This window comes from Plutella xylostella, chromosome 17 (genome assembly GCF_932276165.1).
Source record: "Plutella xylostella chromosome 17, ilPluXylo3.1, whole genome shotgun sequence".
NCBI classification, from domain to species: domain Eukaryota; kingdom Metazoa; phylum Arthropoda; class Insecta; order Lepidoptera; family Plutellidae; genus Plutella; species Plutella xylostella.
Window position 1 is genome coordinate 9,211,206 of NC_063997.1, and position 25,133 is coordinate 9,236,338.

The window sequence follows — 25,133 nt, forward strand, 5'->3', positions numbered from 1 at the left end:
ATATGTGGCCACTGCTTAAGGATATCGAAAGTGCAAAAAAATATCGATATTTCGATATATCGATATTTTCTTTTATATCGTTACTGAAAGCGATATATCGAATAAAAAATATCGATATATCGGTAGCTTAATAGGAATAAATGATTGCGAAATCAAATTCCTTTATTATTAAAAAAGACTAAAAAATTTTTACTGTCTCTTTGTGCCAGTGTCGTGTATTGACATGTGTGATGACGCCTTTACACTCCCGCTCGGTACACGGTTGCGAGCTAGACTCGCCGCATTGCGTTGTGTCGCAAACAAAAGGGTATTGTTAATGAAAAATATATCGATTTTGATATTTTTTCGATACTTGATTATTTATATCGATACATCGATATATCGGTTTACAATATATCGTCGGAAAATATCGATATATTTTTATAATATTATTATTATTATTTCGACATCCCTACCACTGCTCATGGTGATGCAGTATCGCACTCATTGGCAGTGTGCTGTAGTTCGTAGTTATTTGTAGTGGAAACGTGGACGGTAGCACAGAATAATAACTAGTACCTTAGTAGTGTTTTATTTTTATGATATGGCAACATTACCAACGACTTTTCTGTCGTGACGTCATCAGTTTATGTTTAGCAAAAAGGAGAAAAGTTACGAAATTCTTGGGAATTTCATGTTTGTGTACAAATAAATAGAAATCAAATATTAAAATAAACAAAGTGCCCTGTGTGTATTGCACTTATACATTGTGTAAATATTTATAGAGACTGGAACAGTTTTGCACCCGCACAGACCAAGAACACTACATTCGTTACTTTTGGCGGCATCGTCCAAGCCCAGAAATAGACTTTCTTGTGCAATATCAGCGTGAATCGAAAAGCTGTGAACTGATTTGTACGCGTACCGGTTTGTGTAAATAGGTCACGGTCTCTGGAGCGCAGTGCAAAGTGAATATGTACGCGGAAACGTGACTGATTTGGATTACTTGGGCGTCTAAATTCGTTAGCTATGGAGAATACAACGGTTTCTGGATTGAGGTCAAGGTCGCGGTCTAAAACACCCTTCCTACGGTCGAGTTGCGACCGTGAGAACTGCGCCGAAGGGGGCGAGCACACACACCACAAGTCTGGGAGGAAAACTCCTGTAAAACGAAGTACACCGGTCAAGTAAGTCTCACTTCTATTTTGTTTACTATTAAAGTTCCAATTAGATTAAATCAGTTACAAGAACTTGGCTGGCATGGATAGGTTTTCAAGGTGAAACCAAACCTTTGTTTATTGACCATCAAACCTTGAAGTAACTATGGTAGATAGATACTATCTGTTAGTCAAGTCTGTTCTATGATGTCACTGCTACTAAATTCCATGAAACAGTATATAAACCTTACAATGTCTCTGTCCATGAATTCATACTTTTATTATACTTGAGATTTTACATTCATATTTTATGTTTGAATTATTTATGAGTCTATAAATAAACAACACTAGTTGTCTGCACAACTTCTCTTCTTTAATTAGAAATCTTTTTCTAGGCAACTTGGTCCGCCATCATCAACGGGGAAAGCAACACCAGAACCTATCATCGAATTGGACGAGGAGCATGTCTCACCACCGGCACACCGCACACGGCAATCCATGCGTTCTGCCACTGAGAAACTTATCAAAACCTCTGATTACTCATCTGAGGAAAGCCCTGACCGACTGAAGGCAAGCCAGAAAGAGATTTCACAGGTATTAATTTATTAAAATATTTGATAGTTATGTACTAATATTTTCTATAATAATATCTGTTACTTAATCATTGATCCTTCAATAATCCTTATCTTTTGGTGTTATCGGGTATGGCAATGTGCCTCATATATGAATAATTTTCAGGGTAGCTTGCTAGACTTTTGAGTCGCATGTGAGCACAATTGATCACTAAATTCCAATTGCACTTATTATGAAAAAAATATTTTAGCATCTGAGTAGCTGGTTTACCTATGTCCAGCCAAAGACTGTTAAATAATAGACTAGAATATTATTAGGAGCAAGTAGACATAATGGCAAATATTTATGATTGAAATCATATTATGGTATGATGTTTTGTTACATATTCTTTCTGAACTCCAATTTATTTCACCTAAGGGGCCTGTCAAAAACCTTAAATATGCATTAAACCAACCACCCATTACTGCTAAATTTGTTTATGTTTATGTAAATTAAGTTAGCAAGCCATAAAGCTAGTGTTTACACATACATAATGAGTACTACCATATAAATATGTAGCAGTATGTAAATGTTAGTTTTACTACTATTACAGCCTTGTCTCTTGTACAAGCAATGGGTTGAGATTACTACATATATTTGACCACAAAAACAAGCTCAAATTGTATAGAACTTGTAACATCATGACTTAAATGTTAAGTACATAAATATTGGAATACCCATGTAATCTAAGTTGCATAAAAGCAATGCTTTATGCAAATTTAGATCGCAATTAAACATAATAATTAATTACATATCAGTGGTTATGTTTTATGATTATAATAATATTTGGTATAGAGTACCTATTATGGTTATCAAAGTAAGCTAAGCTTATGATACGTACCTACATGTGGTATGGTAGCCATATACATGTCGCAGGCATCTGGTTTAATCTCCTGTTTGATTGAACCGCTAGCCCGTTCATTGGATGACGCTACTCAGTTGTATGACTAGGCCGAACGTTGATTGTACAAGCGTCACAAAACGTCCAACTAGTTAGCGGACTTAAAAATCAGTCAGGTGGTGAATAAAACAAATATGGCGTCTAACAGCGAACAGCTGACACAAAAAGCACTTGTATTGTTATTTTTTGCAAATAAATTAGCTTTAAAGTGCGTTATTTATGTTAAAATAGTGCGACAACATGGATTTACCTATTATTACACCGCCGGCGGATAGTTTCAAAGAAAAAAATGTGCTAAAACTGGATAATTATGAACAACAATATCAAGGTACGTTTATTGTTATTGTTTAGTTAATTTGTGAGATGAGAGCTTTGTAACATAGTCTTTTTGTTGACTCTTGTCTGGTCATGTTCATCCTAACCAGACATTACAAAGTTGCTATACTATATTCCATTTAACGACTTCGCTGAATAACGTTCAGTCAAGACGTTGGACGTTACAGTCAACCACTTGACGAGTTGTTCTTTAGTCATTCAACTGAGTAGCGTCATCCAATGAATGGGCTAGCGGTTCAATCAAACAGGAGATTAAACCAGATGCCTGCGACATACATATAGCATAGAAGTACCTAAACATTACGTAGGTAAGACTGTAAACATTCATTACTTATCAGATATGATTCATCATGTTATTTATTGATTCTATGTTCTAAACACTTGCTAATTACATACAAATACTATGTATTTAGAAAGGTGCTATCTATGTATGACTTTCTTGAACCTTCACATAGGTTTTTTACTTTTCTTTAGGGACTTAAGTCTTTTCGTAAATGTATGCTTTACTGTAGGTAGATAGTTCGGTTGTATCGGTCCATAATTATGTACTTATACATAGATATTGGTATGAAGGTCGAGGTGAATGCAATAAATTAAAAATAAAGATGATACATGTTCATTCACATAAACCTACTGAATTTCACGCGCCTTATCCATTTTCAGAGAGCTTACTGGCTCGGAAGGAAGCCCCACTCTTATCAGGCTCAGCCAGGTTAATAAGTTGCCATACCTACATAACTTCCTGTTTCTGATTAGATTACGCAGGTGACTATTATTTAGTAGAGGCTTTCTCGACTCCCACACCCACAAAGTTATCTAACTTAACAATAACCCAACTCTGTAATCTTTGAAATGGTCTCGGCATCATCCCACACTCATACGCCGCCTTATCTACAAATTTACCAAATTTATCAGCGTGCCATAAATACCAATTAAGTAATAAAACTTTTATTTGGCTGTAACGTCGCCTGCGCCGGATGAAATCCCCCGCCTAACTTTAGTTTATTTTTAAACACCCCATGGATACAGCCGAGCGGGTATTATGCCTATATTTGTACATTACCATGTGTGCTGTGGCCTCACAGAGTTTGATAAAATTCGATTATTCCAAAGCTTGAATATTTGGGCGCGTTAGAAGTGTAGTCTTGACCTAGTTTCGGTATTTAGTGCAGTTTAGTGCGGTGTGTTTTTAGTTTTTGTGGAGATATGTAAATTGCGGCTTGTTCACGAGGTAATTGTTTGTTTTTATTCCATACTTCAATTTTTCCGTAGATAAATTAATTAAAAAATGCTTTTATACTATCCTGGCGCTTCACTATTTTAATAATTGAGGTTAGTGAACTATGTAACGTATTTTGACCGTTAGGTCAATGTAGCTGTTACTATGTACTCTGAATCGTCTTGTTTTATCGTACAACAAAATTTAAAATTATGCGCGATCATTCAGAGTTTCTAGTAGGAACGCATTTTAAGCTCAGATTAATGTACTTAATTTTTCGCACTATATTATATTCACAATCTTGCCCAATTCCTCACAAGATAACAAGCATGCGAGACGAGAGGCCGGAGAGCAAACATCTGCCTTTAACAAACATTTGATCCGTAGATGCTTATGGAAATAAACGACATGCTTTTGGTACACTTGGTACTTTTTTATGGCAGTAAGTAAGCCGCCTTACCTTATTCGTGACCGATTAAATGACGAGTGAGTTTCTTATAGATATTTGGGACAAAGAAAAAACGAAGTCACGCAAACTTATGCAACTTATGAATGCCAAACCAAAACAAGCTCAAACTAGGGCTAGTCATGCAAACATTGTGTTGTTCTACGATCAATAGAACAGCAGTCGTCTTTGAACTATCCTATCCTAATGTCTACTGTTCAATTTAATTGGGAGATGTTTCCTCGTTCCCGATTGGTCAGTCATTTTGTAAATACGTTTCATTATAGGTAGTGCACTTATTTAATAGCTTCCGTATTTATTTGACACCTATTTAGATCGTACCTTATTTTATCTTCTAGTATATTATATGTTTATAATGACGAATGAATGAATGAAAAATCGACCTTTATGAATTTTTGATACTTTTTAGCATTCATTCTTTCAAAATAATTTAGACATCAAATTAAACACAAACACCTGTATGCCCAGTCCAAAAAACTCGTAGGACCATGGCCAAAAAAGACCACATTATAATTTATCATTCGATGGATCAGTCATTAATTGCATCGCATGTCAACTTCCTGTCCCCATTTACGGCATCAACTGTCCAGTGCCAGTAGCTTGAAGCAGATCGTAAGGAGGTCCTTGGACCGGCCACCTTGCTTCTGTGATGACGCATTGTTAGCCTCCGTACATGGTATAAGCGACGAGCGATTTACAGATGAACTATGAATTACATCGTAAATAGCTTTCTTAACATAAAGAATACACTCACGAGCAATGAAAAACGTTCCAGTGGCATACAGGACGTCTATGGCAGGTATAACTTTGTCATTGCTTGCGAGCATAGAACAACGCGCACTCGGGTGTGCTAGTGTATATGATCACGAATGTAATCCCCGAAGAGGTAATCAGAGGTGGCTGTGAAGTCAACCGATTTGACATGAACATTTATCTAAAGCTTTATCAGATATTTCTGCTGCATTTATAACAGCAGGTGCCAGACTTGGGCCATCTCCAACTAATCATCGTATAATCAATAATAGTACAGTGCAAGCTCTCAAGAAAATCAACGACCTCCTTCCATGAATTTTAAATCATTCGCCCTAAGAGTTAAGGTAGATTTGAACTGCGTTAGTCCCTGTAGGTACATTCTCTTCACGGTCTAATTAGCACCTTAGAAAAATAAATAGCTCGCTTATTACCAAACGTTTTTTGTACGTTTGCTTACTTATGATGTCATCTCAGTTTATTGATCCAACAGATAAGTAGTTATTTTTTTTTTTTTTTTATATGATTTTGCAAACATGCGATCAGTACGTGTACTATGAGCAGTTGTGTTCAGAGATTTTGGCTTGTTAAGGTAGCCCTCCCACTGTCAGGCACCCTTTATTATTTGCTTCCCCTTTTTATAGGTTATCCCATGTGTGCAGCCTCTTCAGGCGTCTGGTCTTAGGTGGATCGCTAAGCATTTGGGAAAGCTTGTTTTGATGATGGGTAATCCTGTCCTTGTATCTTTTTGTTTTCTTATTGATTTCCTCCTTAACTGTGTCAAGACCTAGGTATTCATGGATATCTTCCATTCTTGTGAACCATGGGGCGTTTACTATAGCTTTGAGCACACTATTTTGGAACCTTTGTAGTATTTCTGTGTTAGATGTTTTGGCTGTTCCCCACAGTTCAATGCCGTATGTCCATATTGGTTTCAAAACACTTTTATAGATTAAGGTCTTGTTTTCCACAGATAGTCGAGATTTTCTGCCCAGGAGCCACTCCAGAGATTTGTATTTATGGTTTAGTTGGTCACGTTTCTGTTGGATGTGAGTCTTCCAAGTCTGTTTACGGTCTAGGTGGAAGCCAAGGTATTTCACTACATTACAGTGTGGCAGTAATTCTCCACCGAGATTTACAGCAGGGCAGTCTTGTTTTCGCAGAGTGAAAGTAATATGACTTGATTTCAATGCACTAGCTTTGATTCGCCATTCATTCATCCAAGTGTGGACTTTGTCTAGATGTGTCTGTAGTGTTTTCGAAGCCTCTACCCGGTCCTCGTTGGAGGTTAAAACCGCGGTATCATCTGCGAAGGTGGCTGTCATGACACTTTCTGATTCTGGGACATCAGCTGTATATAAAAGGTAGAGTGATGGTCCTAGTATTGAGCCCTGCGGTACTCCAGCTTTGATATCATAGAAGCACGAGTAAGCATCATTCAGCTTCACATAAAAGATGCGATCTTCAAGATAGGATTTTAGAATTGAGTATAAATTGTGAGGTAATATTCTCTTCATCTTATATAGGAGCCCACTATGCCAAACTTTGTCGAATGCCTGCTGTACATCAAGAAACACCCCGGAGCAGTACTTCTTGTTTTCAAGAGCATTTCTTATGTGTTCACATACTCTATGAACTTGCTCAATAGTAGCATGGTTTCTACGGAAGCCAAATTGATGTTCTGGTATGCTAGAATTTTCACTGATACACTCATTGAGTCGTGTAGATGTCGCAGCCGGATCGTATAATCCGCCGTATTACATTACGGCTGGCCGCATTACAACACAGGGCCGCTTTGTAATGCGCCGGATCAACGTTTAGCCGCATTGTCATTTCAATACGTTCTTCAATACGGCGGCCCACGTTTAGACGCATCGTACTACTACTGAATTGTAGGGTAACCATGTCCATACTAAGCATGACATTACAGGTGAAGGATTTTTGTAATCATAATAGAGTAAATCTATCATATGGACTACCATTAAAGTATCAAAATACTGTTAATGGGCACTACTCGGATTGTAGGATCTCCGGAATTATTATTCTTCATCATCAACATCTGGAGGTAAGCCTCTCCCAAAGCACACCACTGGATGCGATCTACAGCATTCCACATCCAATCATAACCAGCCACCTTTCGCAAGTCGTCACCCCGTCTAGACTGAGGGCGTCCCACACTACGTTTGCCTCGTCGCAGTCTCTTCAAGATCAAATAACCTTTGCCGGCCACATTTATATTTTTTGAACCAGTAGTATTATCTGGAAATCCGCCGACCAGCAGAATCCATGGTCACTTTAACTGATTGATGTGCGTTATATCTTTTGTACGTTTTTCACTGTACCGCATTGATCGGAATGGAAATTATTTAATTTCACGTGAAAATTGTTCTTGAAGTACTGTTTACTAGCATATTTAACACGATTTCTTCGTTGTAATCATCATCAAATATCTGTATCCAACGCCATTATTGTTGTTATGTCAAGCAGCGCCACGAGTGTTAAAAATCAAAACTAAAATCTTTCAAAGCGGCGGCTAATCTCACGCCGTATTACATAACGGCCAGCCGTATTGAATGACGCATGATGTCGAATACAATCCGGCGCATTTTCATTCAGCCGTATTCAATACGGCTAAACGTTGATCCGCCGCATTACAAAGCGGCCCTGTCTTGTAATGCGGCTAGCCGTCATGTAATACGGCGGGTTATACGATCCGGCTGCGACATAGATATGACTTTCTCCATTAATTTCGATAGGACTGGGAGTAGGCTAATCGGTCTGTAAGATGAAGTCAAATGCGGTGGCTTTCCTGGTTTTAGAACCATAACTATTTGAGAGACTTTCCAGATGTTGGGGTAGTAGCCTGTTCTAAGTACTGCGTTAAATAATGCTGTCATATACATAATGGCTTCCTTTGGCAGGTTTCTCAATATTTCAGCAGTTATCAGGTCGAATCCTGGTGCTTTTTTCATTTCCAGATCATGTATCACACGTCGGGTCTCTGCAGGTGTGCAACATCGGAGTGGAAGACTAAGTTGTAGGTCGCTTTCTAGGAATTTATGTACTTCGTTATCTACAGTGTCTGTTCCTAGGTCATTAGGTGTAAAGACATCTCTTAGAAACTGTCCATAAGCTTCTGCCTTTTCTTCGTCCGTTTTCGCCCATTTTCCATCTTGTGTTTTGAGTGGATGTTGTGCTTGCTGTGGTTTATGACGCGATTTGACAGCTTTCCACAGAGAATACTCTTTTTTTGCTGGATCAGTAGGTGTTAGGTTTTGTAGGAACAGGTTCAAAGTTTCATTTTCTGCATCTATAAGAACTTTTTTAAGCTCAGCTGCTGCTTTATTGAAAGCTCTTTTATCGTCAGGATGCCGGCTACAGTGCCACACTACAAGTAGTTATTAACACTGAAATAACTAGAAGCGTATCGAATTATTGGTATTATCATAGTTCAGGGACACGGTGTTATAAATTGTGAACGAATGTAAATGACTGCAACCATGTAAGCATCGTTGCTTACATGGTTGCAGTCATTTACATCGACATTATTACTGGGATGCTTTCCCAAATGTTTACAGCATTACACTAATATATTATGTGAAATGATTGCCACTGTATGTGTATTGTAAAAGCTGTAACTAAATCGACTAGAGTAAATTTTAGGAAGAGGGACCACCATACATCATATATCGCCCTTTGGAGTCTTATAACAACCTTGGAAACCTTAACCAATATACTCTGTTTATTTGCGTTTCTTGACTCCAACACATGCACAAACATTGAGCAACTGGCGACCGTGACTTGTCACCACTTCGACGAATTAAAAATTAGCTATAATGTAAACGATTTCATTAAGTAAATATTATTCTTTCTTAAAAACTCAAATTTGCAAGTGCACAAATTACAACACTACATCTTTACTTATTTCATGAGGCATGTTATCTACATAGTTACATAGGTATCACCTTAATATAGTAGAGTAGTTCCATCAGACTTATGTGAACACTCGATAGACAATGTAACTATCTATAGGTTTAATTATACCTCAGTATCAAAATTCATTAAAGCTTTTGTTTTACTTTGAACTTTTCAAATCTGTAATGTAATATCCTGTTATCAAGGAAGCAACTAATTCAATCACCGGAATTGATTTACTGCTACTTGACTATGTATTCGGGTAGCCAGATGTAGTTTCCTGAAAAGAATAAGACGACTTAATTCTTTCAGTTTTGTCGTGTTTAATGTTTCCTGCACTTTACACTAAAATTTTAATAAATTATAACTTAATTGAACACCATCATAAAAACAATACTTAATACTTATACGTACTTACCGCTTAATAATAGCATACCTAGCATTTGCTACAATATGAAAAGCCGCACTACAATAGTGATTGACTACACACTATATTATGTCTTAAATGATTGTCGTGGTCGCCACATTCCAATCTGCTCAGATCTAGGTGAAAACCAGTTCGTAATAGGTATTTAAAAGGTCTAGGACTCCATTTGGAATTCGATTGATTTTAGTAATTGGGATTTGGTAATGATTTTTTGTCTATAATTTTGCATAAATAACGTCACATAACTGTGATGCCTAAAGAGTCAAAAGACAGTTTTACACTTATAAGTAGTCTACCATGTTAGTTACTTGTATTATTCTAGTGCGTCACTCTGGACCACAGCTGGATTGACTCCAATAGGAGATCTACCTCCAACAGGAGATGGCTCCCAAAGAAGAAGTAGAATGTATACCTAAATCCATTTATTTTGTCCCCAGAACCAGCAGAACTACAAGTATGAGTACGAGCGGGTGACGACGTCTCAACGTTCGTACAGCGGCGGCTCGCTGGCAGACATCGCGCTGAGTCCCATCAATACTTACAATGCTAGCAGGGACAGGTACGTGAAATGAAGTGAAATATCTTTACTAGCTTCTTGCCTGAGAAGTATTAATAGTACCACGTGCTTTTACGGTGAAGGAAAACGTCGTGAGGAAACCGGCACGTCTAGATTTATAGATGGGTAACGTAAGTGCATTGTGCTCATTTAAAAACGGCGATACGGCCCGCAACCTTCAAGGTACAGCGAAAAGCGGGTGGTTTGCTTGCGAATCTGCTCTGACTACCCCTTCGGGGATTACAGTCATGAACATATTGTTATGTATGTATGTCCGGCAGGGATAGCCCGGGAACTTCCGATAAGTCTCTAAGAAAAAAGCAAAAGATAAAAGTAAACCACTTTCTACTAGAGCTATGGTACTAATAAAACAATGCGTTGTGCAATAAACGACCGAAAACAAAATTATCCGCATTGCCCAAGAGGTTTGCATCATCAGCTGTAACTGTCCATTCATAAACATTCTTTTAAAAGTTAATATGTCTGATGGATTGAAATTCTGGCGCTTGTCCAAATTTTTTACTACATAGTAGGCACATGCGTGATATTATGTAAACTTTTATATTATAAATGACGTAAACATTGTGATTGATGAACGAACATTACTTTTTTACGCACCCTACATCGGTAGAACAAGATAATTATTTCGTACTGGTTCTGAAATTTTTGTGTACGGTCATGTTTTACTTGAATAATGGTGGTACTTACTCAACAAAATGTGCAATTAGCCACTTGTTCCTACTTACTACAGCACTTAGCTTTAAAAGTTGCGTATGATGTGTATATAAGTATTCCATAAAAAAATAGCCCAGGCATTTTCCCGTGAATAAGTAACAAAGGCTTGTTCACCGCTTGCGTCCAGACATTCACCACTACTTCCCCCACAGGTCGCGCTTCGGCAGCCCGGCCTACAGCGCGTGCTCCACCGACAGCTCGTTCGCGGAGCAAGCCCTGGCCGACGCCAGCGTGATGCAGGACCGAGACCCGCAGCACAGCGTCGAGCACCTGCCCTACCGCCTCTACAAGATGGCCGGCGAGTACTGGAAGTGAGTACTGGTGATGACAGCTACAGCATGTCACTGACAGATTCTAGCAGCTATGTAGCTTGCGAAACCCGTCAGGAGACTCTGAATGTCGATACTGACGATGAGTCCTAATCTAATTCGTAAAATTTTAGAATTAGGAAAAACCTATTGTAATAAATAGATAAAAGAACACAAAAATCTTTTTATCGATATGTTTTGTGAATTGGAACGTTTATGATCCAACCAATAATATAATAGTAATGAGGGTAGTTTCTATAACAAGTTTTTATTTGTCTTTTATCAAAAAATTACAGTTGCCGGCTGACTGTTTTAACCAATTGACATGTTTTATTAAGTTTAATTTTATTTAATGTGATTTTTATGATAGATTGAATTTGAATTTTATTAAGTAACTTAATTTTTATTACAATGGGAAGTGTGGCAAAAATCGAAGAAGTTTATAGGTGTGAAAGCAACTACGTTATCTCAAGCCATGGGTATGTTTATTTCACATTCCAAACCGTCGATATTTACTCAGACTATTTCATTCTTATACAATTTACATAATGAAATCTGTTTAGAATCAAAATACAATACAGCATATTACACAGCCTCTTAATAAATAACTAAAGTAGTTATTTTACTTTAAAGTGTTTAAAGACCAATGGTCTTAAACCACACAACACTGAAACCAAAGATTCACAATCGTAATCATATCAGTACTTATTAAAAACCCATCACGGACTGAAGCCACATGCTGCTCACATTGCAAATAAACTTAATATACAAGTATACAGCAGTGTGTGTTGACAATTTATACAGATCTAATTCTGTACTGTGCAAGAGCAAGATACAAACGCAACATGCCGCCCGCCCGGCCAAGTGTACTGGTTATTGCACCAACTAACATTCTTTGTACTAAGATTTGTGGGTTTTATTGAGTGAAATTGACGATTTTATGTGTTATAATATATAGATTTGTGTGTGAGTTGTTCACAATTGAGTAGATACCTAATTGTGCTCAGAAATGTACCGTTGTTTTATTTTTGGTGTTCAGCTCAATGTTACTGCATAATGATGAGTAGTAAAAGCAAATGGTTTATTGTTTGTGATATCGAGTAGCTGTACCTAATGATTATACTTATACTTAGATCAACTTATACTTAGTCATGTATGAAAAGCACCGATAATAGCAATGATTGCCAGGTAAATATAGACTAATAGGTACATACAATCCATAACCTATTCAATGCGAGAAATCTTGACACATATCTCACTATTGTCAAACTCAACTAGGTACTTACCAACCTCTATTCTAAACTGGTTCGCTATATCCTTTGTTCCTGGGGACTCGACATAAGCTGTACTTTACTAGGCATCAGCGGAAAACCAGTAAAGATGTAAAATTGTTATATGTTTAGTCTATACTAGGTACATCTTGAGTACCTAGAAGATTTTTTAGCTTTTATTATTATACACTTTTAAAGTGATTATATGAATATGATTGTTTTGGAACCTTTTTATCGTTTTTTTGGCTTATGTTGAAGACGGACTGGATGCTTTCTATCCTCAACTACAACACGAACATTTACGATAAACCTAAAACACGCTGTACACCATAACATCCCAACTTAAATTACTCCAAAAAACCTAACCTTCACCTCTTCCCGCAGCAAATACCCGAAGACGGACTACACCTACTCTCCTCTCTCCCGCGACCGAGTGGAGCTGGCCCCGGGTCAGATCGCGGTGCCCAACATGTCGCGGCGCTCGCTGTCGCAGTTCCGTCTGCAGGGGCCCGTCACCTCGCCCGATGAAGTAGACCTGCTGATGAAGGAGACTGCTGGGCTCAGGAAGCGGTACACTGTGAGTATACCTTCTTAATTATTCAGGATAAAAGAATGCTAATGGAGGTGGATAGGATACGTTCTAAGGCGTACTGAATACGTCCCTAAGGAAGCATTGACATGGCATGCTTAGGGCGGAAACGAAGACTCGGCAGACCGCGAGAGACATGGCAGCGCTCTGTCGAAAAGGAAATGGGTCAGGCGGGAATGTTTTAGGTAGATATCTCTGAGCTGGCTTAAGACCTTAAAGAGTGGCGGCGCTTCACGATATTGGGAATACCTATATAAGTAAGTTATTCAGAGTAAGACAATAGCCGCGTGGAGCTGGCCCCGGGTCAGATCGCGGTGCCCAACATGTCGCGGCGCTCGCTGTCGCAGTTCCGCCTGCAGGGGCCCGTCACCTCGCCCGATGAAGTAGACCTGCTGATGAAGGAGACTGCGGGACTCAGGAGGCGGTACACTGTGAGTATACCTGCTTGCTTATTCAGAAGAGGACAGGTTTTCAGGCGTACTGAAGACGTCCCTAAGGAAGCACTGACATGGCATGCTTAGGGCGGAAAACGAAGACTCGGCTTACCGCGAGTATATAGCAGCGCTTTGTCAAGAAGGCAATGGGCCAGGCGGGGATGTTTCTAAGCGAGAATAGACTGTGATTGAATTTTAGCAGTGTAAATCCCATCGTCGGGCTAATGTACCTACCTGAAATTTGATTTGAAATATTGAACATTTCTATGTAAGGCTAACTCGGTAATCATGCAAAAATACAAGCCGGTTTATAGTAAATGCAACAAGCGGTGGCGGTATATCATAGCTAGCTAGCTAGGTCGATTTTTTAATGAAGAAGAGTTATCCCAGCGGAAAGTCCAAAAGCATTTGTTTTAGTACCAACGCGGTTTAGTAGCACCAACACAATAAATAATTAAATCCAATTATTTTTCCTTATTCCAGAGCATAGACAGTTCAGACGACGACACGTACGGCCGCGTGAACGGCGGCTACACTCCCGTGCCGCAGCGCTGGTGGATCACGACCCTGGTGCTGTCCATCATCACTACCCTGGCGGAGACCACGACCAGCCTGTACCGCCGGGTGGTGCCGCCGCCGCAGCCGCGGTATCCGTATAGAGGGGTGGAGCAGAGAGGTGAGGCATTAAGCTGTAGTTTATTATGGTTATGACGACCAACCTAAGTTTTGTTTTATTTTACATTATAAGGAAAACTTTTATTTTTTTTATCATAGGTAACAATACAAAATTAACATAAGTTTCCACCTCTAGGTAAGTGGTTAATGACCCTGACTGATGTGCACGATTGATGAAGGGTTCGATCCCCGGCCGGGCAGATTTTTGTTGTGTAATGTCTCTGACATGGTTATGGGCTTATTTTATTGCTATCACTATCTCTTTACATCTGATAGAATCTGATACTGGATTAACCGACCACAAATCCAAGAAATTACAATATGTCCACAAATATCCTCCTGAATCTATAGATCCAGCTAAGAAGTACCAAATATATACGACAGATGGCAGTGTAGCGAATTCCGCATACAATGTATATAACTCCTACATCGCGGTATCAAAAAAACATACCACTATCAGTATATATACGAATTCTCAACGCTTAGCATTGGGTAACTTTCAGTGATCAGATTGAAATTTAAAGCTATTACCTATGCAATAAAAAAATTAAAATACAGTTTGATAATTTATAAATTGTACTTATATTAATTTAATCACCGACGTGTTTGTGCGAGGAATCTGCCTTCGGGTGGACGCCTCGTGCGAGAGTGGTGTGTAGCTGCCCCATGCAGTGACAAGCCCACGACGTCGTAGAGAATACTAGCCTCCCATTCTTGTGGTCGAGGTTGGAACTCGGCATATTCCATAGCCAAACTGGAGTCGCTCAGACGGTGAAGGTGGCCAAACCATGCCGTGGACAAAATTTTATATCTTTAAATTGATGATTTTATTTGCACATATCTTGCATTTTAGGCTGAGCCTATGAAATTATGTATAATACAATTATACAGTACCATAAAAGTGGTATCTGAGCTTTTGTATAGCTGTATTTATCCAATTTATTAGTATATTAAATGAAATATTGTTTAATTTATATTCACCGTACAATTAGGGGTTTTCTTCAACAAGTGAACGGGTGCGCGCTGTGTAAATGTATTAAAACAATGGTGTATTTGTTCCAGGGGTGCTATCAAGAGCTGGTTCAGTATTGGCTGCCCCCTTCTACTGGGTGTACACCGTCGTGGAAACAGTCGTGACCACCACCGTCACCACTGTCACGGAAACTGTAAGTGTCTTTAGTTACTTGGTTTTTAATTCACCTCTTCTTTGTTGAAGCTAGTATTTATGGCGAATGTACAAGTATACATTTAACAAGTGATCCATCGGATAGCTTGTCATACTGAATAATTGCAAAGGCTCTGCAGCTACCAAATTTAACAGAGAGACGACGTTAGATAGATTATTAGTGTTTGGTTGAACATGGCTAATGTAATGTCAGTGTTTATTTTTTTAAGTTTACTAGAAGCCTCAAGAAAGATGAGAGTCAGAGTAGATAATAAAGACCTTACTTCTTAAAGCATACAACAAACTACAACACACTAAATGCCCACCACAGGTGTCCCCAACAAAGAGCCGCGCCGCGTACCAGGCCGCGTCGCGACGGGAGGCCAAGCGGCGCTGGTGGCCGTGGCTGCTGCTGCTACTGCTGCCCGTCGCTGGATACGGATGTGAGTATTGACTATACCTTTTTTCACGAGGAAAGACATCTGACAGGACCCTTATTACATTCTAATAAAAGTAGTTTTTGTTTGTATCAGATGTCTTTCCCCGTGAAACAAGGTATATAGCTCTTTAGAGATGGCCGACACTGACGACCCGGGAGGGTTACTCTATAACGAGAGCTGCCGTGCAGTCAGCGTTTTAAACGAGATAAGCGTCGTGACTCGCGCAGCAGTCATTAGACATATTTTTTTTGTCATATAGAGTGACCCCCCTGTAGCCTGAATCTTGTAGTATTAATAATTTACGTCTTAAAAGAAACGTCCAATGCAATGTATGGGATATGCAGTTCGCGCTCATCTAGCTAGCTAGCTCTTGGCATTACAAAATTATACGTTTGACGTTTCTCCCGAAAAATAAACTTTAGTCATGAGTTTCCAGGATGTTTTACGGATGCCTAATTTTCACTACACATTGTGCAATGTTTTGTATGAGTAGATTGTAAACAAACCGTTCCTTTCAGCGTACTACACCTACGAGAATTACGAACATCTGGCCTTTCCAAACTTTACCGATTTCCAACTAGATCTTACGGAATTTTCTCCATTGGAACTGTCAAAGTTGTCGCTTCCTTCGCTACCCTCGCTCCCATCGCTGCCAGAGCTCAACATCTCTATGCCGACAATCAACATAACGTTACCAACCTACCAGAGCCTTCCAGAAGTTTCCAAAACATATTACGAGTACAAAGTGATAGTACAGAATAGAATGTCGGACGCGTCTGATTATGCCAAAGTGGTGGCCGACAGTTGTTTCGAAGAGATGAGACGGTTTTGGAGCGGAGTCTTGGGATGATGATTGGCGATTGCATTATAATACATCGACATATGGCTTAGTCAGCTGCTCACATATTTTTTACCCTTCATAATTATACAAGGTGGAGTTTTGTCTTCGGACTTCCCGAAGGCAGGTCAATAAGATGATGATGCCTTCTGAAACTTCTAATAGCAGTAGTAATTGAATGTTAAACATGTAGGGCTGTTGCTGACTAACCCAAATCAAGATGTGCCTTTATTTATAAGTACTTAAATTTAGTTTCGCTACTTTTAATGTATAATTTTTGTGTATTTTGGGGAAACTTTGGTAGTTTGAAAGAAGTTGAGTATCTACTTTATTTAGTATTTTCAACTGAATGTCATAGTTGAAACGCGATTAATTGAATTATAATTAATATATTATTATTTAGGTACATAGGAATTATGTAACACAAATAATTATTATTCATCATATTATATCATCGTCATAATAATTAATAATGAAACGAAAATATGATAACCAGTGCGTATCGATATCTTTTCTAATTATAACTTTATCACACTTAACCATGTTAATATTATATTATAAATTTTCAGTTTTAATAACGATATAACTGTTATAAAATTTAATGAATCTTCTCGTAAAGTGGATTATAATTATAATAAAAATACATGATACAATACAATAGGTAAACACTATAAAATGTAACTGTAATAGAAATGGGACAGAAAAGCCATCAGTGCCTTGTGCTTTCTTGTGATTGGTTGTTCCTGCTGCCATTTTGACGGTGCAATTATCTGATTGGTCCACACAATCGATAGTGCTTCCTAAGTGTTGATAGTTTCCTGTTCTATTGACATAATAATATTATGTTAGTGGTTTTTTCAGTTTAAGTTGCCATAACTTCTGTACCTGCTTATTTATTTCACTATTTAATATTGCTATTTTAACCGGTGTAACGGTAGCAAGGTGTTCCTAGTTATATCACATTTTCAATTTGCTTTAACGATTCATGAGCTTCAAATTGTAATAGAGTACGACAATGCTCACTTTGCAAAAGATAGGAATAAGAAGGATTTATATATTTTTTATATTGAGCCCGTACAAAAAACTGAGAGTTGACGCGATGCGAGCTCGCAACACTCGCGACGTCATGTTTCATATTTTTCTATTGCAAAGTTAACTTTGTCAGACTCTACAACGTGCAAAATTATGACAGGTGTTATGTTAAGTACAAAATACAGATGTTTGCTTTTTTATTGCAATACATATAAACGATATTTTTGATAAAAATGTATTAGAATTTTATAAATAAACATCTTATAAACCTCAATGATTATTAAAAAGTTTTGGGTCTATAACATACTTTGTTTGCTGAAAAAAAATTGAGGTTTATATTATGTGTTTATAGAAACCAGTGTAGTTTTTATTCCAGTATAAGAGTATAGTAAGAAAGCTTTAATTTTGCGATGTTTTAAAGTATAAATGGGTGCGGTTTAACGGTAGGTTTAACGCCATGATTGGTACAAAGTAATCCAAAAATTTATAAAAAAAAGACTTAACCCTAGTCATAATGATTTCATTAACAAAATGATTTTTGGCCAGTAACTTGTTTGCTTTAATTGGATATGTATAATTTAATAACAATGGATGTGTTCAAAATTACTTTAATTTTATATACGTACAGAACGTATAATTTTTTTTTGGTTAAGGTTTACAGGTTAGCTACTAGGTCTTAACATTTAAATGCTATGATATAAGAATAATAATTTATTTTCCAGCTAATTCCCATTTCTTTTCTGTGTACTACAGAACATTATTTAATTACTTCAACTAAATATATTTTGTCAATATAAAAGCCGATGTTTCTTTTCTGTTCTTCCCTATCCCACATAATGCTTCCCTGTGCACCAAAAGTTTACGATTTCGGGGAAGGATAGAGGTCAGAGATCACCAGAAAGTGGACTTGTATCCAACTGTACACTTTTAGGTGAGTTTCTATCAACATATTTTCATATAATCATACAACTCTGTCCTTCCCTGTACAAGTTGATCCATTTAATTATTGATTAAAGCTGTTTATAAATCCAAATTGAATTATGTGGGAAGGACAGAGAATCAAAACTGAATCGAATAATACAAAACACACTTTTCCCATTTCAGGTTACAACTTTGTGGATGTAGACCAAATAAGCCAATACCTACCTCAACAGAAAACACTACCAGTGTCACAAGACACTTACAGACCACCGCAGATAGTCCAAGACCCAAACTTGGCTAAAAGAATAGCAGCTCTAGAAGACTGGGCGGTCAACGCCGATACAAAACTTAAATTCTTCGACCAAAAACTCTCAAAACTAGACAACCTAGAAGCCCAAATCGAGTCGTACTCCCTGAAGCATCTGCAACAAAACCTTATAACCATTCTCAACGTTAACTCAGAGAATGGTGAAGCCATAGCGGCTAAATTCAAAGACTATTTCGATAAGCACTACGTGAACAAAGAGCAGATGCAATTAATGAGCCAAGAGATCCACGAGCGACTGATATCCTCATGGAAACCGGATTTAGACGAGGATAGGATCCGGCAGTTGGTCCAGGAATACTTGTTAGTCTTTGAGCGGAAGCAGACGGAACTGTTGGTGGAGAAAGTAAAGGAGTATGTAAAAGAGGTCCAGGTGACGAAGGTGGATGTTGGGTTTGATGTGGAGGCGGTGAAGAGGATCGTGGCTGGCATGCTTGACGTGTATGACGCTGACAAGACTGGCGTGGTGGACTACGCGTTGGAATCCGCTGGTAACTTATTTATTTCGCTTATGTATAATGCCTGCGCTTTACTTTCGAAAGAGTGTTGTGGCGCTCCTTGGTAGACTGAGACTGATATGCCAAGCATTAAACGAATATTAAATATCATTTTCTAATCAAAATCTTGCCGTGTCGGTAACATCACAACACTACAGCTCTTCTACGGTTTGTTACCGTAATGAAAGGATTTGCTAGGCTGAATAGTGTAATTCACTGACTACCCGGGGTGCGCTGGGCGTGTATAAAGTACATACCTACAGTTCATACGCCGGCTCTTTTGTGCAACTTTTAATAACATAAACAACCCTCTTTCCAGGCGGGCAAGTGATCTCCACAAAATGCACGGAACTCTACCAGATCAAGACGAAGCAGTATTCAGTGCTGGGACTGCCCGTGTGGTGGGTGTACACGTCGCCGCGGCACGCGCTGACTCCTGGGGCCATGCCCGCCGAATGCTGGGCCTTTCAGGGCTTCCCGGGGTATCTGGGTGAGTGTGCACTGTTTCGTGAAGGAGAGTGTGCTTGGTAAACGAACTTTAGACAACTATTTAGGGTGTCAAAAAGTAATGGGACCTGGACCTATTTTAAACCCTGTAATAGCTATTTAAATGACAATGAAAAAAATTAAGGGACCTGGAGGAGAAGTATCTTAAATCCTTTGATAGCTATATATAAATTACGCTCAAAAGAAACATTCCTTTATTTTTTTGAAGAAAAACTCTGTAGAATGCTAAGCTAAGTGCGCAATATTTTTCAAATTAACAAACTTTTTTTCCAAAACTTAATAATCCAGTATGCTGGTTTTCAACTGAAAACATCGACTGACAACCTGACAGGATAAGTTATGAACTCATTTGTCTTGTCAGTTAGGCCGTTAGGTTCGATTATTCCGACTAATATTATAAACGCGAGGGTTTGTAAGATAGATGGCTCTTTCACGCAGAACTACTGAAACGGTGTTGATTAAATTTAGTATTTAACAAGCTTACACCCTGGAATAACAAATAGGCTACTTTTTACTCCAGAATTGACACTAAAAAACTTTTTAAGTCGAGGCGAAACTCCCGTTCAAAAGCTACTTACTAATAAACTGTTTGCCTCCTTACAGTGGTCCGCACATACGCCATCATAGAGGTGACTGGATTCTCAGTGGAGCACATGTCCCGGCTGCTAGCTGTCGACGGAAAGATCGAGTCTGCACCCAAAAACTTCTCCGTCTATGTAAGTTGAGCAAGTTTATTTATTTGATGGATGGTATGCTGTTTACGTAAGTTGTGGAGGGGTTTTTAACTTGATGGAGGGATGAAGGATGGTTTTTTTGGGCGTGTTTTGGGATTGTGGTGAAGCTAATGAAAGAATGAATGCGTTGTTTCAGCGGTTATGAAGTGTCTTGTTTATCATTTGGTTTTTATAACTTTGCTACACACTAAGTTTTTGCCTGTTTTTGCGTTGTGTATTTTTCTGAATTACTTGTGTTGTTTTATGCACCTATTCTTTGTAACATTACTTTCTTTTTTGGTATCTGTATTTTGTTTTTATTTTAATAACGGATACATTTAAACTGAGAAGAGAATTCTAACAATATCTTGCATGTTTTACCACTGCACTGCACTAATGACTTGCACATGACATGTGATGTGAGTATGTGTTTTCCTTATTATTTTGCATGAAGCATTTACGCTAATTGCCCAATGCATGCAGAGTTATGAATAATTAATAACGCACTCTTGCTGTTCGCTTTACTAATAATATACTTTACTAATGGTTGAGGATATGTACTAATATTTTTGGCGTGTCAAACCATGATGCATATGCCCTTTTTAACATTTACAGAACAGTTCACAAAAGTTGACCATATCAAATTTTCATTAGCTGTACTTGCACTAAGTTGTACTTACAATCAAAGACATATCGGTGGCGTAGTCGGAATCCAACATTTATTCATCTCACATATCAGCTACTCCTTACGATAATTATATTATGTCAACTTTCGTGAACCGAACTATACTATAACAACACTACTTATCACATTATTCTCAACCCAGGGTCTCCGCGACGAGATGGACCCAGAGCCGCATCTATTCGGCCAATACCAGTACGACGCGAACGGCACCGCCATCCAACACTTCCCGGTATTACACCCAAAGACGCAGAGAATAGCGGGCGTCGACTACCCCGTCGCTTACGACATTATCGAACTGCGCGTCGAGAGCAACTACGGCAATCCTACCTACACGTGTGTCTATAGGTTCAGAGTTCACGGTAACCCCCTCACGGACATCAAGCAAGCCACTGATGATAGCATGAGGGATAGCGAGACGTAGCATCGAGAATTGGTGGAAAGAGTTCTGAAGTGTTGGGGTGTAGGTAATGTGAATTCGGACTGCGTCGTAGATTTCATGAATAATGGACATCGGAGGTAGGAAGTGAAGTGTAGTTTGCGTAGTTATGTAATTGGATTTTGAACATTCCCAGTGACTTAATCGGACAATTTTATTAAATGTTAGAAATTATGTTTTACGAGAAAATAAAAATGTTAAGGTCCAAAGTACAAATGTAATGTTAACTTGAATGTCCTTACTTAAGTATCACGAGGCAGCATAATTAAGTACAGGTTAATATTTGTGTACATTTTAACACTTTATGGTGAATTCCGATTGAATTTTTGCCAATGCCGGATAGCACAATCGGAACGCCGGTACAGTACGCTTAGATTTTTTATCAATATTTATTTACGTATATTTTATGTTGTGTATTAGTTTTAGCTTAAATTACAAATTAGGTCTCCGATTAGTTTTGTTATAGTTTCTAAGGCGTAGCTGTACGAGTAATCTCTAAATAGATTTAGTAAAGGAGCTAGTCCAGTTAGACGTTACTAAATTTTATGTCGATTTAAGATTAGGATTTAAGGCGAACGTTGATTTTGTCTCAAATACTAATTTAACTATAAATTCCCACGTTCACTAATCTTTCGATATTGTATTACTAACTCCTATACTAAGAATCCCTTTGCAAAGAGGAACTTTTTACACACAGCACTTGTTTTAGAAATCATGTATATGTCTACACTTCAGTTAGGGCCGTATCGGGTCCTATCTCACTACGTTTAGCTTAACCCTTAGCTTACAAACAAAGAACCGATGAGTTCTGTTCCTGCACAAATTTTTGACTGACGGAACATAAATATTTATTTTTTATTCCTTTACAGTTACCGTTTTGTTATAAATATGTATAAATTTTGATTAAATTTTTCGGACAGGCCTCAAGCCGTTCTAAACGGTAGATCGATCCCCCGACAGTTTAATTCCATGTGCTATTTCAATAATTAACACTTAATTATTTACCTACTCCTAAATTTAGCATGTTGTGTTCCTACTTATTTAAATAACTGGAAATTCCTTCGCAGTGTTGCCATAATGGTCAGTCTTTACCTCTATACATATAAAGCTTAGTAAACTTTAGATACTAATCAAACTGTTCCTTTTGCTGATAAACGAAGGAAAGCCGCCGTAAAGATAAACAATATAAAATTATTAAAATATCATGTTACGGTTTATACTATTTTACAAATGACACAAAGTTTTATAAAAATAGATGATGATGTTATTTACAAAATAATAATGTGCCTTAGCCACGACAGTGTTTCATGTTTTATATGTAGGTACATACCTATTTATTTACATCATGTGTACTAAATATTGTTTAGCCATGCAACTTATTTCTAATAAATCACGAATTGTATTTTTCCGATACTCCCATAATATTGGTATTATCCCTCTTTTAATTAATAATTTTGTTTTGTTTTCGATGAGTAGTATTTGTCCTTATTTGTGTTATTTATAAAATTAACGTTTTAATGATAATTTGTGAACCTCGATTATAATTATGTGGAAATTTTTTTGTGATGTTCGTAATAAAATATCTGAAATAGCTAATATTGGTTTCATTTGAATGTGAGTATTCAGTGACTCACACACAGTAAACTTGCTTGGCATATTGATGGTATGTCACAGTGCCTTTCGTTTTGAATAACTGTGAAGCCCATCAGTTGATTCATAATGTAAGATTTTAACTAAGCAACTTAGCTAGCTTCATGGTATCTGTTTACTAGAAAATAAAATCATAGAGTACTTAAGTTTAAAGTAGCTGTATAGTCCAGTCAAGGAATGAGGTGTAGAGTGCGTGAGCAGGTAACTAGGAGATTCCTTCAGAAACTTGTTCAGGGGGCTTAGGTTGTTAACATACCAAAAGTCCTGACTCCTAGGTGATGAGCGGGGGGGAGGAGGGGGGGGTAAAGGTACGATTTTTTGGTTTTTAGCTTATATCTCAAAAACGGTGCATCGGAGAGAAATATTTTCAACTAATGAAATAGAGCTCTTAAAATTATCTAAAACTTTTATACCATATGTTTTTTGTAATTCCTAAGCGTTTTCGAGCTATTACCCTCGGAAAAAGTTGAAATTTACAAGAAAAATGTATTTATGTCAAAAGATTCATAAACATTCCATCATATTGCCTAACATATTCATAAATGAAAAAAATGAATAGAAAAGAAACAGCTTTTTAAATTCCCTTTTAGAATATATATACTATATACATATGCTGGTCAATGTCCAACCCGCCTAAAGTTATAGGTATTTTAAACTTGCATTTTGCTTAAGTCACTGACATAGCTCACCGAGTTAGTAAGCTTAAGTGTAAGTAAAATAGCTGTAAGTTACAGCCTGTAACTTTAGGTGGGTTGGACATTAACCAGCATATGTATATATATTCTAAAAGGGAATTTAAAAAGCTACAACTTCTTTTCTATTCATTTTTTTCATTTATGAATAGGTTAGGCAATATGATGCAATGTTTATGAATGTTTTGACATAAATACATTTTTCTTGTAAATTTCAACTTTTTCCGAGGGTAATAGCTCGAAAACGGTTAGGAATTAGAAAAAAACATATGATATAAAAGTTTTAGATAATTTTAAGAGCTCTATTTCATTAGTTGAAAATATTTCTCTCCGATGCACCGTTTTTGAGATATAAGCTAAAAACCAAAAAATCGTACCTTTACCCCCCCCCTCCTCCCCCCCGCTCATCACCTAGGAGTCAGGACTTTTGGTATGTTAACAACCTAAGCCCCCTGAACAAGTTTCTGAAGGAATCGCTTAGTTACCTGCTCACGCACTCTACACCTCATTTTGAGTCATTTATTGACTGGACTAGTACGTTTACGGGCTGTGATATTGATGAAAAGCCCGTTAGAAGGTATCCCACACAAAACAATGTTATGCTGGTTGTCTCAGGGACGACGCGAAAGCTTACACAGAGTCTGGCTGGAGACCATACCGCTGCCCATCTCTCTCGTACGAGACTGTTTCAGAATACCTATAATGGTGTCTCATCGATTAATCGAATATGGAATGTAACCGTGCAATATGGACGTGAAAGAATTTGTAATTATTGCTTACATACCTACTTATCTCGATATACACGCTATACGTTCGTTCAATTCCCAGATCGGAATTTAACTACGAGCTAAAGAAGGATGTCAGATCAATCGTTTGTTAACATTTTGGAAAATTACGAAAAT

At 37.8% G+C, this 25,133-nt stretch overlaps 1 protein-coding gene across 3 annotated transcripts; it reads left to right on the top strand.

Annotated features, from left to right (window-relative positions):
* The first annotated feature begins 600 nt into the window (after positions 1 to 600).
* On the top strand, positions 601 to 23,485 carry LOC105380130 (klaroid protein). Of its 3 annotated transcripts, XM_011549630.3 has the most exons (13): positions 601 to 1,166; positions 1,532 to 1,730; positions 10,200 to 10,321; positions 11,206 to 11,364; positions 13,017 to 13,086; positions 13,530 to 13,652; positions 14,139 to 14,331; positions 15,393 to 15,496; positions 15,827 to 15,938; positions 18,910 to 19,542; positions 19,868 to 20,038; positions 20,659 to 20,771; positions 21,596 to 23,485. In XM_011549630.3, exons 1-13 carry the CDS (start codon positions 1,009 to 1,011, stop codon positions 21,872 to 21,874), a joined length of 2,436 nt encoding a protein of 811 aa, XP_011547932.3. In that variant the 5' UTR covers positions 601 to 1,008; the 3' UTR covers positions 21,875 to 23,485. The 3 variants fall into 3 exon arrangements, with proteins under 3 accessions (XP_011547932.3, XP_048483019.1, XP_048483020.1); XM_048627062.1 differs by lacking the exon at positions 13,530 to 13,652 and having other exon boundaries at positions 602 to 1,166; positions 13,017 to 13,209; XM_048627063.1 differs by lacking the exons at positions 601 to 1,166; positions 1,532 to 1,730; positions 13,530 to 13,652 and adding an exon at positions 3,865 to 4,216 and having other exon boundaries at positions 13,017 to 13,209.
* Positions 23,486 to 25,133: the final 1,648 nt, after the last annotated feature.